The sequence below is a fragment of the Eubalaena glacialis genome, chromosome 1, assembly GCF_028564815.1.
Source record: "Eubalaena glacialis isolate mEubGla1 chromosome 1, mEubGla1.1.hap2.+ XY, whole genome shotgun sequence".
In the NCBI taxonomy this organism is placed as follows: domain Eukaryota; kingdom Metazoa; phylum Chordata; class Mammalia; order Artiodactyla; family Balaenidae; genus Eubalaena; species Eubalaena glacialis.
Window position 1 is genome coordinate 124,791,859 of NC_083716.1, and position 15,993 is coordinate 124,807,851.

The 15,993-nt window shown below is 41.7% G+C and overlaps 2 protein-coding genes across 6 annotated transcripts in view; one reads left to right on the top strand and one right to left on the bottom strand.

Moving 5' to 3' along the window:
• NCKAP5 (NCK associated protein 5) overlaps positions 1-15,993 on the bottom strand; it is a 1,042,158-nt gene that overhangs the window by 191,560 nt on the left and 834,605 nt on the right. For all 5 annotated transcript variants that reach the window (XM_061199363.1, XM_061199362.1, XM_061199380.1 and 2 more), the window contains one exon: positions 11,413-11,481. In XM_061199363.1, the coding sequence (XP_061055346.1) occupies positions 11,413-11,481 (69 nt within the window). The remainder of the gene's footprint in view (positions 1-11,412; positions 11,482-15,993) is intronic.
• LOC133100743 (ribonucleoside-diphosphate reductase subunit M2-like) lies at positions 908-7,323 on the top strand. Its single transcript, XM_061205531.1, has 4 exons — positions 908-931; positions 2,807-2,931; positions 3,155-3,299; positions 6,163-7,323. Exons 1-4 carry the CDS (start codon positions 908-910, stop codon positions 7,321-7,323), a joined length of 1,455 nt encoding a protein of 484 aa, XP_061061514.1.

Genomic DNA, 15,993 nt, shown 5'->3' on the forward strand with positions numbered 1-15,993 from the left:
AAATTACTTGCAATAGGGGTAGGTGGAATGGTGGAGAATAGGGGCAACTCATTCTTTCCTATACGCTCTGCTTTCCTACTCCACATTTTCTTTTACGCCATCTTCTTGTCATTGTTACCTGTGATAGAGTCTGATAGCTGTTTACTCTATCCCCCATTTGCCCCTTCCTCCTAAGTCACAAACCCTGATTTTTTGGCTGGACACATCCAAATACATTTCTCTGACTCCCTTGTCACTGTGTGACAAACTTCTGGCCAATGAGTTATTAGCAGTCTATTTTCTTGGACTTATAGGCAGTTTCTTATAAAAAGGGGGCTCATCCTTCTTTCTTTTCCTAGCTGGGATATGAAAGTGATGGCTGGAGCTTCAGCAGCCACCTTGACAACAGAAGTCACATATTAAGTATTTTGGGGCAGAAAAATAGGATGAGCCTGGTCCTGATGATGCATGGAGCTGCACTGTCTATCTCTGAACTGGTATATGAGAGAGAAATAAAGTAGGCACTGTTATGTTGAGTTTCTTCTAATATACAACCAAATATAATTGTCACTAATATATTACTAGAACCCTAATTTTCTTCAGGTATCAGGCAGCTTGTGGCAGTAGGAGAAGCTGGGCCCCTCTCAGCCCAAGGAGGTGAATCTTGATTAATCTAAGCCAGTGTTGGTTACTCCAGTCCCTTTCAGCGACTGGCTTAGGAGTGGGCATGTGACACAATTCCAGTTAACGGCCATGTGAAAAACCAATAACATGTCCATGATATTTCAAGAATCTGGCATTTTCTCCAGATAACCATTCATCATTTCTACATGTATTTATACTAAGATTTCTTTTTCACCTGCAGGTTTCAAAAACACTTCACAAAGAGTCACTAAACTTCACCACAACCTTGAAATTATATACCCATATGGCTAATATTGATAAAATTACGGTAGATAGGTGAATAACGTGGAATTTTTTAGTCAATACATACATAAACTATAAACATTTAGTGTGATAACTGAAACTGACAGCATTAAAGACCGAGTCAGGATATTTAAATATCTTAAATATAAGGTATTTCTGTTCATTCATTTATTCAATATAAATTTGCAGAGTATCTATGATTGGGATGTGTTCTTTCATTTCAAAGAGAACATAGCTGGTAGGAGGTTGGCAAGAACACAATTAAAGTGTGATAATCGTGTAATCATGTAATCATATTGGCAATTCTCACATTCAACCGAAGGCTGAGGACCACACTTTTATCTTCTCTTTCTCTTGATAACAAATGTATTTTTGATGATGCTAAACTGTGTGTGCTCATTTCTCTGTCTAGTATAGGGGAACAGATTATGGTAAAAATGTTTTCATGGGGCTTAATTGTTTCTTAACTCAATATTGACAAAATAGCATATCCTTAATGACAGTGGGCCACCAGTAAGCCTCACTGAAAATTAAAATACAGGCTGCAATCAACTTGTGGTTAGCACACATTTACACCACAAGCAGTAAATGACTAGAATCAGATTACCTATAATTGGTTCATTGAACTGTATGCCCAAGAAGGATTCTTTTCCCTATCAGAATGCTTTTCAAATTTATATTGTTGACATTAAGTAAAACAGAAAGGCCTTTCATTGAAACTAACTACAGTTTTGAAGAAAAAGTATTCTTAGGTATTTTGCTTTTTAGTCCAGCCCAAGTTAAAGAAGCATATCTAAGAACTATCATAGTCCAAAATAAATCGTATTTTCCGTAACTGGTGCCATTACTTTTTCCCTTTTTACTTTATTTATACATGATCACAATGGTGATAAATGTTATTCGGCCGGCACAAATTGACCAATAGCATAATCTTGAAAATCTTTCAGTTTTTAAATGTTCATTTCAATTTGTAACTGCGAATTTAAAGTCAAACTGTATACCACCTATTTTATTCTTGCAAATTAAAAAAAAAAAACTACAGAAGAATTGAACTATTCATGCTGCTTAAATCAGGAACAATGTACCAAACTTAATTTATACCATAAATAATTTAATTCTTTTGGATAGCAAACTTTGGATTTGATTTACATTCTCATAAAACTGCCTAATATCAATATTTTCTTTTCTTCCTCCGAACTGGTCCCTCACTTAAACCAGTCTGTGGCACAGTGGTCGCATAAAATAGCTCTCTACATGATTTAGCAGGAGTCATAAATGAATACCTTATCTGTAAGAGCCTGCAGGAGTAAATAGGTTATATCTTTGCAATCCAATATGTTTGCCCTATAGGCTTATAGACTCTGTCTCTGATACAGTTCCTTTTGGCACGTACTTTGGACAATTGTTTGCTCTACCTGAAAACTGAACAAAGATATACGAATGCATTGTTTCTTTACCGACTGACATGGGGTTCTATTACCCAGAAGGGCTCACAGGTTCCTTGCAGAAAAGCAGGCAGGGGATACACACGCTTTCCTTGGTACTGTCTATAAAGATAGCTTCCTGGGTTTTGTTACTACTTTTAACAGCTCAGGTTCCCCGATGCATCAACAGAACAACTGTTTGGAGCTTGTGCCTGCAACCTCTAACAGGTTCACAAGATGATCCCTGGAATGGGCCCCGGACCCCATCATAGCACCCTGCCCTTAGCACTCGGGTTGCAAAGAATCACACCCCGGCAGGCCCAGCTAATGAGAACAAATACCTTCTAGTGTCAGCTGACAGCTTTCCTCTCCAAAGAAAGAAAAAAGACCAGCTGGGCTGGGCCATGGGGGCCTGAGACACACTGAGCAAAGGTGACGGTCCTTAAGCCCCTGGCTTGTTTGATAACCTCCCTTAGGTTCTTTGTGGAAACCTCCGTCTTTGCATCGAGGAGAGGAGCAGGGGTGTGGGCAGCAGGGGAGCAGGGCGGGAGGAACAGGGGTGCCAAGAAGAGCGGCCAGGGTCATCTCTCCTTTCCTCTCCGTAAGAATTCTCTCAGACAAGCCAGCTCCTCTGACACTTGGCTCAGCTGTGACCCACATACATCTTTGTTCTTCTTCCCTGTCAGATGTAGAGGGATCTGGGGAGGTGGGGGGAGGGCAGAGAGAGGAGAATCAGGGCTGCAGAGTTGTCTGTTACTTTATTGCCAAACAGTCCCTGAGGATGAATGATTCCAGAGGGAGCCAGTTCTCACCACATCCTGAAGACGGTCGGGGACGGGGTCCAGGGTGGGGCGCGTAAGGTACTCAGCGGACACCGTGCTTAACTGTCCTGTCCTCCTGCGTGGTGGTCCTGCTCTCACCCTTTTATGTGCTGCTTTATCATGCCACGCCACTGTCATGTCAGCAAGGTAATTTAAAAACCTGGTCGCTAAGGCACGCCTTTTGGGAAATGTGCTTTGGAGAAGTTTTCTCTGCTTCTGAGCTTGGTTTATTGTAGGAAGGCAGCTGGGGGCAGGTGGGAGGAGCACTGCGGCAGAATCACAAAAAAGACCTGGGTTCAAATACTGCCTGTGTTGGTCATTCACTGATATGTATGGGGGTGGGGAAGCAAACCTGATTTTTCTCATCTGTCAAGCAGGGGAACCGTCTGCCTCTAAAATTGTGAAAAAAAGCATGAGATGATAGACATCATCAGAGAAACCACCTTGGGCAGTACCTGATCAAAAGCAGTCACCCCAAAAATGTTAAATCTGAATCCAATCATTCAAACTTCAGAAACTAAAACACATTTTCAGGTAAGCAGTTAAGGAAGGATGGTTTGAGAAGAAGGGCTTTTATTTGTAAAGGGATGAAGTGTGTGTGTGTGTGTGTGTGTGTAAAATGCATGTATAAATAAAAATCACTAAGCACCTATATTATTTATTTACTCCGTAAAAAAAAAATCCTGTAAGACCCTGGGAGAGGGGGAGATTTATATATGGGATTCCAGTGAAAACTAATTTGGAAATTAATTTGCTGCGGATAATTTCCATTTGTTCATTTAGTTATTCAACAAATATGCATTAAGTGACCCAGTCTGGGTCAAGAATTGTGCTGGATCTTGGAGAGATAATGTTAACGAGAACATAGGTGCTGCCTGTGGTGATTAGCGTCTAGAGCAGGTACAAGCAGTAGATCATCTGTTGATTGTATGATCTGTTCATGAAATGAACATGAAATGGACATCTGAAGCATGTGAGAGCCATAAGCAGGGTCATCTTCCTTCTACATTTATCAAGATATTGATTTTAAAGATGACTTAGGTTCCCAGATGTGGGCTGTACGATGACAATATCTGATAATGATTCCACAATCCAGTCTTGCCGTATAGCATAGGAACCAGAAAGAAAAGGAAGAACTGTTTTAACCTGCTTCTGCCTTTAGTTGGCCTTGGTTTAAAAGAAATTCTGATGCTTTTTTCTTTTTTTCTGAGCTACACCCAGAGATCTGCTTTTCCCCGACCTTGTGCTCTGAAGTGTAGAGCACGGAGAAGTCAGAGAAGAACTCAAATACTACGGCACCCTGGCTGCCTACGAACCCTGGTCCAACTCGGATGGCCTGATGGGGAGGCAGGTCCAACTTCTGTGTGCAAAAGCTTCGCCTGGGAAATTCGTTCAGATTGCCAATTTCCCCACCCTACATTCTGCTTAAGAGTAGCTGAGTGAGGTCAGAGAATCAAATTTTTAGCCATTGAGACACATCTTTCCGATGCAGAAGGGGTTCAGAAACACACTTTGAGAAACACTGGGATAGGGTGTATTCTTTGCTCAGACACTGTTACGGAATTGGAAATAACTCAATTTCCACATGGCTCTTCTACCATCACAACCAGTTTGGTGGAGCTTTCATCCTCTTACGGATGCTTTCTGAAAATGCCCTCTAAAGCACACATTCAGAGACATAAGGCTAGTGGTTCTTAAAGTTGGCTGAATATTATAAGCCCCTGGAGTGCTTTAAAAAATTTGAATACCCAGGCTCCACTCTAGAGCAGAATCAGATCAGAATCTCTGAGGGGCGGCGGCAGCCAGTGGTTCCTTTAAAGCTCCCCAGGTTAAGTGCAATGTGCCAGTAAGAGTGAGAACCACTCACCTTTCTAGATCTCAGACTTCACCTGCTCCAGCTCTTTCTCCTAAAGATGCCCTTTCAGTTCTGCCCCCTTCACCGCCCGCCCGCCCGCCCGCCCACTGCTCTGCCTGCCCTTTGGTGACTATGCTGTATATTCTCCAAGACCCAGCGTAGCCTGTTTCCTCTGTGAGTTTCCCTCGCCTCCTTCCTCTGGGATTAACCACTCCTTTCACTTCTCCTGCTAGGTTGGGGGTACCTTGAGATCCCAGGGCCTGGGCGAGGTTGATATCCCATAAAGGTTTGGAGGACACAGCTGAATCCATCTAAAAGCAAGGCAGCGGTTTGAGGAGATGGTATGTGTCATTATCTTCTCTACTTGAGAATAAGTTGGTCTTAAAGGAACTGGCCAAAGTGATGCTGAGAAAAAAGAGCGCTTCACTGCTTGCCAGCAAGCTGTCAAACAGCTGGACAAGGAAGCTAGATACAAACATGTAAACCTCCAATGCCCCCCACCCCCGCCAAAATCAAGATTGGTCCTTGGTTTTGCTTTTGTATTGCAAGGCAAGGAGATGAGGGGTTGGGTGGAAGTAGAAGTGGTGGTGAAGTGGCAATGTGTGTGCATGCATTTGTGTGTGAGTATCTATGGATGTGTGTCTGTCCCTTCTGAATAAACACACCCTTTTATTAGAACACACAGAGGGCGTCTCCGACTCCCAAGTGCTTTCCCCAAATCCTCAATATGCTCTTCATTTCCCAGAAAATAACAATCAGTACAGAAGGGATTGAAGAACACTTCAAATTTACATTTTATCCACCGGTGTATGTTTTATGAAACCCATTAGCAAGGAAATAACTTACATGAGGCCTTACCTTGTTAGTTTGTCTAATTAGTATAAAAAGCCTTGAAAAGAATTTCCAGTTGGCATTATTACTACATTCAACTAGCCCTTTGAGAGTGTTCTCTTACAATGCATGGAAATGGATTGTCGACCCTCATGCAATTAGTTACAAAACTACAGGCATGTGTAATCAGGGGCCGGGATTCATGAATACAAAATATCTGTGCTGCTCAGAGGTGGTTCTTTATTGCAGATCACCTCTTTGGCAGCAGTTAAACTTTTGCAATTAAGGACGGAGGGCCCAGGACCTGCACGCAGCCCCACCTGGCGTCCCGCTCGCCACCATCGCTGGCCTGCAGCAGCATCTCCTCCAGCTCTCGCCTATGAAGGGGCTCAGGCTGGCCGACAAGGAGGACACTCCCCCGTCCCTCAGCGGGACCCGCGTGCTGGCCAGCAAGACCGCGAGGAGGACCTGCCAGGAGCCTGCAGAGCCGAACCCTAAGCTATCTGCCCCCAGTGTGGAGGATGAACCACTTCTGAAAGAAAACCCCCGCCGCTCTGTCATCTTTCCTATCGAATACCATGATATTTGGCAGATGTGTAAGAAAGCTGAGGCTTCCTTCTGGAAGGCTGAGGAGGTGGACCTTTCCAAGGACATTCAGCACTGGGAAGCCCTGAAGCCTGAGGAGAGATATTTCACTCCGCATGTTCTGGCTTTCTCTGCAGCAAGTGACGGCATAGTAAATGAAAACTTGGTGGAGCGGCTTAGCCAAGAAGTTCAGATTACGGAAGCCCGTTATTTCTATGGCTTCCAAATTGCCATGGAAAACATACATTCGGAAATGTATAGTCTCCTCATTGACACTTACATTCAAGATTCCAAAGAAAGGGAATTTCTCTTCAACGCCATTGAGACAATGCCTTGTGTAAAGAAGAAGGCAGATTGGGCCTTGCGCTGGATCGAGGACAAAGAGGCTACGTATGGAGAACGTGTCGTAGCCTTTGCCGCAGTGGAAGGAGTCTTCTTTTCTGGTTCTTTTGCATCGATATTCTGGCTCAAGAAACGAGGACTGATGCCTGGCCTCACATTTTCCAATGAACTTATTAGCAGAGACGAGGGTTTACACTGTGACTTTGCCTGCCTGATGTTCAAACACCTGCTACACAAACCTTCGGAGCAGAGAGTCAAAGAAATAATCGTCAGTGCAGTTAGGACAGAACAGGAGTTCCTCACGGAGGCCTCGACAGTGAAGCTCATGGGGATGAATTGTGCTTTGATGAAGCAGTACATCAAATTCCTGGCAGACAGACTTATGCTGGAGCTGGCTTTTAGCAAGGTTTTCAGAGTAGAAAATCCATTTGACTTTATGGAGAATATTTCACTGGAAGGGAAGACTAACTTCTTTGAGAAGAGAGTAGGCGAGTATCAGAGGATGGGAGTGCTGTCCAGTCCGACAGAGAATTCCTTTACCTTGGATGCTGACTTCTAAGCGAACTGAAGATGCGCTCTTATTTTGCTGATTTTTCTTTTTTTCTTCTCATCAAAAGAGAAAAAAATCAGCTCCTTGAACTGTATTAACCAGCTACACCATAAATTGCCCATAATGTTCATTATGTTCATTAATGTTCATTAATGGCATCTTTAAAATGTTCATTAATGTTCATTAATGGCATCTTTAAAACTGTGTAGCTACCTCAAAATCAATCCTGTTAATGCTAGTGGGGTCACCTAGATTGAAAGCGTTGACAAAAGCTACTCGGATTCTTACGAAAGATCTTGTCCATGTTTGGCTTTTGCAAGTAGGCTGGCTGTACATGACTTCCCCCTGGCTCTTAACAGCACCTTCCTTGGCCTCGAAGTGTGGGGAGTCAAGCGAGTTTGATCCAGCAGGAGTAAACAGTTACTACCACAAGGCAGTAGGAAGACATCAGACTCACTGCTTCAGATTTTAAAGTTTACTTATGATTTGTATATAAAATTGGCACTTTACACACAAATAAACATAGTTTGCACTGTCAGAGTGAAGGCTTGATTTAACCTAAATTTGTTGGTTTCTACACCAAATACAAAAGTATTCTGTTTACCACTAACGGGAGCCAATTCAAGATTTACTAGGTGATCAACGTAGGTTAAGCCTGTGTAAACTAAGGGTGTTATTTTTATTCTTTCTTTTCTTTGATGAATTGAAGAGCTTTTTAACTCAATCCTGTGCACACTTAGGTATCAGTATCAGCCAGGTGGTGCCACACAGAACACAGGTTGGTTTTGTGTTCTGTAGCCCACGTCGAGTATGGTGGGATAAGAGATATGGAGAAAGGAGACTCTTAACTTAGGTCATTAGGAACTGAAATGTGATCCGGATTCACTGTGGGTAACCTGGGAGTGCATGAGGGGCAGTATCATTTAATTTCTCAAATTGTATGTTCCCCAACTTCAAGTTAGTATGAAAGATCCTTGAAGAGTCTTCTTAGCTGGGATCCAAGATATTAACTTTGTAAATTGGTTTTCAAATCATCCTTGAATGAAAGGACCCACGTAAGATCTTTCTCCTATTAAGTGGTAAAACCAGGACTGAAACTGCTTCTCCTAAAAGTTGAGTGTTTATTCTGATTTTGTTTAATTTGTGTGTAAGTAGGTACTGGTGACTTAACCATTTGTACTTTAAAGTTAGAAAGTTGTTCTACTATATGTTTTTTTTATATTATATCTGTAGTTCATACTTTGAAATAATTACCCAGTATTATTTTGCAGTTCATAATTGATTGAGTAGATATTGCTCAGTGCAATTACTCCTAGGATTTGCCTAAATGTGAGCCTCATCTGCTGGATTCTTAAACTTCAGTAGAAAGCTAGTGTTACGTGAATAATTAATACATGTTCCACTCAAATATTAATTTCAGAAGAAAGTATAAACTTAATAGATATATTTAATAGGGCTAGTTTGAATCAATCTGCCTTTATGTTCCCTCCCCCCCTCCAAAACAGATGTTACATGGAAGGTAATGCATGACACACACCGATCCTTTGGCCATGTTTGTTAACACATCGTGTTGTGTGTTGGCTGACCACTGGCCTGTTCTACTGTCAGTTTTCTTCATTTATTGTATGAATATAAATGGTAAAATAGTCAATTTAAAAACTTCTGTAATATGGGACCCTTTTCTACCTTTTAAATTATTGTTATAAAGTTAATCCAGATTATATGGTCCTTACACTTGTGCGACACAAAAGTAAACACTTTGCCTGGCGTTGTCAGGTACAGGTGGCAGCTGGAAGCAGATTTTAGGATTCTACCTCCCATTAGCTGTGTGATGCAAGCATTAGCTTCTGCCAACTAGGATTCGGTTTTTTAATCTGTTAAAAGGAAACAGATTTTGTCTAAATCATTTCAAAGTCCTAATATTGAGTACTGCACAAGCGATCAATGATTTAAATAAAACCGTTCTCATGTCAAAAAAAAGAACAATAACAAAAAAGCACAGAGGGATTCTCCCTCTGAAAATTCTGTCTTCAGTGGAAACTTTGTACTAAATGATTTTGTGGGTGAAAACTTCGGTTTCACCAGACACACGCTAATGAAACCTTCGGAATGCAGGCATAGAGAACATACAGAAAGCAGGCTGTGAATTTCCAGAAAGGAATGCTGGGAGCTTTTTGAGTGATGTGGAGGGATGACTTGTGGGAAAATTGTGACAACTAAGACGTTTCTGTGGTGTGATTCACATAAATTTGACTTCTGAACGCAGATTAAGTCTCATTGGAAATTTCTGTGCAGGAGGTTAAAGTGGAACTTTGCTAATCAATACATACGACCCAAGGGCAATATTTGTTCCTTTAAATATCCTTGGATCTATTTGGTCTTTCTTGCCCTAAACTTTGATTGGACCAAGTACCTGGGGAACACGGGTGAGGGGGCTGAACTGGCCTCACTAGACACTGAGTCACCACTCCTCCTTTTATGTCAACTTACTTGAGTGATTCTTTTAACTTTGGACGGTGTAAAGATTATTCAGAGTCCTTTTAAGTGTTGACAGGGCAGAGGAGTGCAAACACCATTTTGCTTGAGTAACTAATATATATGGCTGGAGATATGAAACAATTAAAATATTAAATAGCTAAACAATTTTCTGGGGACATTTTGAGGGTTCTTCAACAAGTAACTGTGAAGCAAAGCGGTCTGTGTTATGAGGATAATGGCTCTCAGTTTGTAGGGTTCAACAGCATCACCTGGAGAGCTTGCTGATATACAGATCGGTCATAGCCAGGCCCACCTCCACGCCCAGAGTCTCTGATTCTCTACAGCTGGGGATGGGGCTTAAGAATTTGCATTTCTAACAAGTTCCCAGACGAGGCTGATGCTGCCAGGCCAGGGATCCCATTTCAAGAACCACTGGTGGAGGAAAATATCCAGCACAGGTGGTACTCTGAAGGAAACACCATTTCTAGTTTCAAGGGAGAAGAGAAGTATATGGTGGAGGTGATGATGCCGTAACTGGGATTTGAACCTGTGTTCTTTGTCATTTAACCCATCACCTTCTGGGACAATCAAGGGGGAGACCGGGGGAGGAAAGGGGTAAGGAAGTTCAAGAGCGTTTGTTGGAAAAGGTTTTCCCAGTTGTTAGTGAGGAGGCAAAGACTGAAGATACATTGCTAGTTTCCACTGGTAAGGTAGGAGAACTCGACTGAATGTAATTTTTCTTATTTTCTTAAAATCTCTGTCAGCTATATCATAACAGCTCTTAAACAGAATCTCTTAGAAGAATATGTGCAAGTTTTAGGGTATCGGGCAGATGACTAGAAAAGTCATCCCATCAAATGAGTAACTCCAATCACCAACCAAGTCCCAGATAAGAGCTTGTCAGGGAGGCCAATGGCCAGTCCTGGCTGGATTACATAGGAAAGATGGGTGATATGATCCCTGGCGCCGTGGGAGGGGATGGCCGAGAGGAAAACCAGGGTCCTGCACACACTTCAATCTTCCCTCCCCTCTCAGGAACTCTGAGACACCCACCATCTCTGCCTTCATCTCTTCATCATCGTCAAATCACATTTCTCCAGTTTACTCAGGCGTGTGGCCCTGTCTCCTTCCATTCTGCTCAAATTTTCCTCCTCACTTCCCTTTCTCTTCGTGGCTTGTTCTCAATCCACTGATTTCTTCCCTCTGGCTGCCAACTGTGAACATGTCCCCACCCACTCTATCAAGGATGTGCTTTTTCAGAAATGGCATCCAGTTGGAGGCGATGCAGCGTGCCCTGAGGTGGCTTTTCTCATTCACAGGCTGGGATCACACTTACTGGACAGGACGAATTTATCATACAGTGAAGCATCTCCCAACCTATGCCCCAAGCGTATTAAACAATAACCAAGAGGAATTTGCAGATGCCCGTATAAGGATACAGGGAGGGAGGGGTAGGGGACTGACTGACCTTCCTTCTCCTCATTCACATGTTTACAACCTTCCTTTGAAGGAGAAAATGCTAATGTTCTCTGGAGACCGGTAATAGACACATATTAAGATCTGACATAGGGAATCCTAAATAGTCCAGCCTCTTATCCAGAAGCACCCCGCTCCCCTTACCTCATCAAGACACCTCTCATACTGTTCCCTTTGATTTTCATTTTCCAAAGCCAATGCTGAATTCTCTGCCTGCAGTAAAGATACAAAAATAATACAAATAAATCAATGAAATGTTCTGTTATGTGATAACTTCTTCAATACAGTTACTAAATATATCTCCTCAGGATCTAAAACACTCTTGTAGAAGAATCTTTGACGAGTTTGCTCTAAGTACTATTATAAATCTCTCAGGGATGACTCCTGTCTTATCGTTCACAAAAAGGCATTAGCATTTAAAGAAATGCAAAACTTGATATTTTGAACAGGTAGAAAATCAAATCATGGCCTGATGCGAGAGTGTTCTGTAAAAAAGATTATAATGTTTACTTCATTCTGTGAAAATGTAAATGGAAGAAATGCCTTAATCCACTTCATTAAGACCTGTCACAGTTTCACAACCTGGTATTTGTTTAGGTCATAGAAGAGAACCTCAGGTAAATTCACGAAAGCATAATTCCAAAAGCAAACTAAACATGTTGTGTTCTTGGTTAATCAATGACTTTTGAACATGAGACTATAATGAGAAATTTAAGAACTGAACATACTTAAGAGTCCCTCGCCCCTCCCCCTGCCTTTTTAAAAGTACTGCTTTCCTGTTCCTCAGAGCCTTGTAGGTACCTTCATGTTAAATAAGTTACTGTAGGATCCTAGGTTGAATATGGTTACTAGGTTACCAGCAGAATAATAAGGGAACAAAAGTATACAGTATAAGCACATTAGGTTTTAGAAGAAGCATGGAATGGTGGCATGAAAATTGCCCTCTGTGTCTGGTGACCTGGGTTCACTTTGGCCACTGCTGGCCCCAGCCTGAATCCTGAACTGTACAAGTTAACCCATCCCATGGCTGCCACAGTGATCACCATCCCAATCTCCCAAGGAAACCTGGCTCTATCCACCCCTCACGACAGCCCTCCTTGACATTTAGAAGTGGGCGTACAGACCTTTAGATCATTTTTTTAAAAACTATGGTATGATTTTTAGGAGGTACACAGATTCACATTTTCCCATTACAGTTTCTTTCAACTTTTTTTTTGGAAATAATTTCAAACTTACAGATGATTTGCAAAAATGGTACAATGAACTGACGCGTACCCTTTCCTTAGATTCACCAATTGTTAACATTTTGCCACATTTCCTGTATTACTTTCTTTCTCTTTCAATTTTTTTCCTGCAACTTGAGAGTAAGCTCTTTATCCCTAACTACTTCTGTGTGTATTTCCCAATAACGAAGACAACCACAGTATAGTTTGCAAAGTCAGGAAATACAGTGTTTATTAATACAGCACTACAATCTGACCTACAGTCCTTATTCCAAATTCATCCACTGTCTCAATAATGTCGTTATGGCAAAATTTTTTTCCAACCTAGAATGCTATCCAGGATCAGGATCCTATCTTGGATGAATGACAAATCATCTATTTGTCATTCATCCAAGATCGTGTAATCTGGAAGAGTTGTCGTCTATGCTGTTGATCCCTCCCTCCCTCCCTCCTTTCCTTTTGTTTTTTTTTTTGGAAGAGTAGAGGGCAATTATTTTGTGGAATGTCCCTTAATTTGGGTTTCTTTCAAGTTTCCTCCTGCACACCTGGCAGTAATGGCACAGAAATGATACTGGGACCTTCTCAGTGCATCATATCAGAATCGTGTCATGTCCATTTGTCCCATAATTGGACATGTTAACTTTGATCACTTGGTTAAGGTGGGGTCTTCCAAATCTCTCCACTATAAATTTACTATCTTTCTTTTTAGAATTAATAAGTAAATTGGGGGTAGGTACTTTGAGACTATGAAAATCTCCTATTCTGCATCAAACTTTTATCTACTTATTTTAGCAACCATCAATGAACCTTGCCTGAATCAACAATTACTTCGGTTGAAAATGATGATTTCTACCATTTTTCTACCTACATTTACGAGTTTGCATGATGTCATAAGGAAGTGTTTTTCCTATTTATTTATCAGTATGAATACATGGATTCTTTTATTATTCATAGGGCTATGTCTGTACTCTCAGTATTTATTTTGATGCTCAATTTTCTCAGCTTTGGGAAGGTGAATCTCTTTAAGTTGTGCCCTTTGACATATTTCCTTCATTTCTAAAACACGTTTTTTCTTTTTTGGCCCAGGGAAATGTTCCATGCCCATTTTGCTTGTCTGTTTCCCCATCCCTGAAATCAGCCATTTTTCCAAGGAATCCTGCTTCTTTTTAGTTGGGCAATCATATTTGGAAACTAAGATCTGGATATTAATGTGCGCAAATTACTACTGAGGGATCACTGCTCCTAGTCCTTTTCAGTGGAAGGAAGGATTTCTCCCTTCTCTTCCTCTCTTCCCCTCCCTCTCTCCTTGCACATGCGCGCGCACACACACACGCGCACATGCACACGCGCACACGCACACACACACAACCCCCCACATACTTCCTCCTTGTCCTCCTTTTTCATATTTGTATCTTCCTTTTTCTAGAGTGAGAGCATGGCCTGCTGATGTCATTATATTTTCTCATTTCTTCAATCCTAAAGTGCGTATGAAATGGTCACGCTACAAAAAAATAGTACTAAGAAGAATTCACATTTGCTTTTTCTTTAGAATGCAGGTATATAGTAAAAATACTGTGTTCAAAAGATACCAGACTGGCTCTTCCTCACCCCTCACACCTTAGTGTGGCTACACTATTTATTTGAAACTGAAGCTGGAAGGGTTACATTTATGAATATTCTTTACGAGACTCAGAGAAATTTTGAGGAAGTTAACATCTGCTTCTTTCTCCATTTAATTTTATTTAGATTTAAATATGTTTTAAGAAGCAGATTCACAGATATAGAGAACTCTAGTGGTTACCAGTGGGGAGAGGGAAGGGGGAGGGACAATATAGGGGAAGGGGAGTAAGAGGTACAAATTACTACGTATAAAATAAGCTACAAGGACACATTGTACCACACAGGAAATATAGCCAACATTTTATAATAACTATAAATGGAGTATAACCTTTAAAAACTATGAATCACTATATTGTACACCTGTAACATATAATACTGTACATCAACTATACTATTCAATTAAAAATGTTTAAATTGTTTCAAAAAAAGAAAATTTATTTTGAAATTCAGTTCATTTGTTTCTGATAGTATTCAAATTTAATTTCTCCTCTTCTTATTGGTTTCATTTTATATTTTGAATATGAAAAACATGAACATGATTCCAAAAGTCAAAACTATACTAAAAGGAGCGAGGTGTCACTTCCTCTTCTAACCCTTCGACATCACCCCATCCACCTCTCACAGATTCTCTCCTAGTGCCCATCACTCCCTTTGTTGTTACCATCTAGTTACAATCCTGTGCCCCACCCCCTCCTGTTATATATGCAACAATCAACTGCTCCCCCGCCTTTTTTCCTACCAGTTCTCTACTTGCATTCTTTCTGTTTTATCAGTTTATCACTTTCACGTACTATTCTTCCACCCTTGCCCTATATACCCCTGTTTTAGCCTCTTTGCTGGATGATGACTGGGGAGGCTGGTCTTATACTTCTCTTTTATTTCCACAGCATCTTGAAATTTTCCCTCTTCTTTTTCCCTTCACAGTCACATCTTCAGATGGTACCTTTTCTCTCAGCCTCGTTTTCCCCAGAATCGTGGCCTCGCTGAGATGGTCACCTTAGGTCCTGCACACTTTCAAGCCCTGCCCTACAGCCAGTACTGAGATTTGAGCTCATGGTGTCAGACCTTCTCATTCTGGGAGTTCTTTCCTCGTACCCTCTGCTACCACCCTGCCCTGGCTCACACAGCCTCGCTGTGGATAGTGCTGTGGGTACAGTATTTGGTGTTTATTTTTCTGCGGACAGCAGTTGAAGTTCTAGTGTTCTGTTTTCTGGTAACACAGAAGGTGTGGGTTCTGTGTGGTTTTATTTGTGCTTTGATGATTTGAATTTTTTTTTTGATTTTTTGGCAGATGTATGAAAAGTTTCAGATTTAGGCCCGTCTGTTACTTACCAATGAAACTGACGTGGTGTCACTGAACTAGGATGGGGCACAAAAGCTGAAGTAAACAGTCTGTTTGGATGCCACTGTCAGATCATCCCGACCTAGTCATCTTTCAAATCCAAGGATTCAAATCCCTATTTCTTCCTCAACTTTCCATTCTAGTACTTGGCTTCGACATTTTTCCTCTGGGCTCGAGTTTTAGCAACCCTCTCCCAACACTCCCGTCCCTCAGGTGGGATCCTACACTGTTCTTTCCATTTTCATCATGGACAGACGTCTGCCACACAGCCCAATCCTTCTACCCTCATGCTGATCATCTGTTCAGATTTTTAAGTATTGGTTATCCTCAGACAGTTTCATCATTTCGTTCCCCACCCAAACTAAACGGAAAGCTTTTCCTGACTTGCTGTTGGTTCCTCCAGGGCTTGCTCTGGCCTGTCACACTGAACCCCCTTCAGACCTGCAGCTGGTGTAACCCCTCAGCTCCCCGCCCAGCCCAGGTGGGAGGGCCAGTTCTACCCCCTGCAGTTTACCTGGCAATGGCAGGCTGTGTAACCTT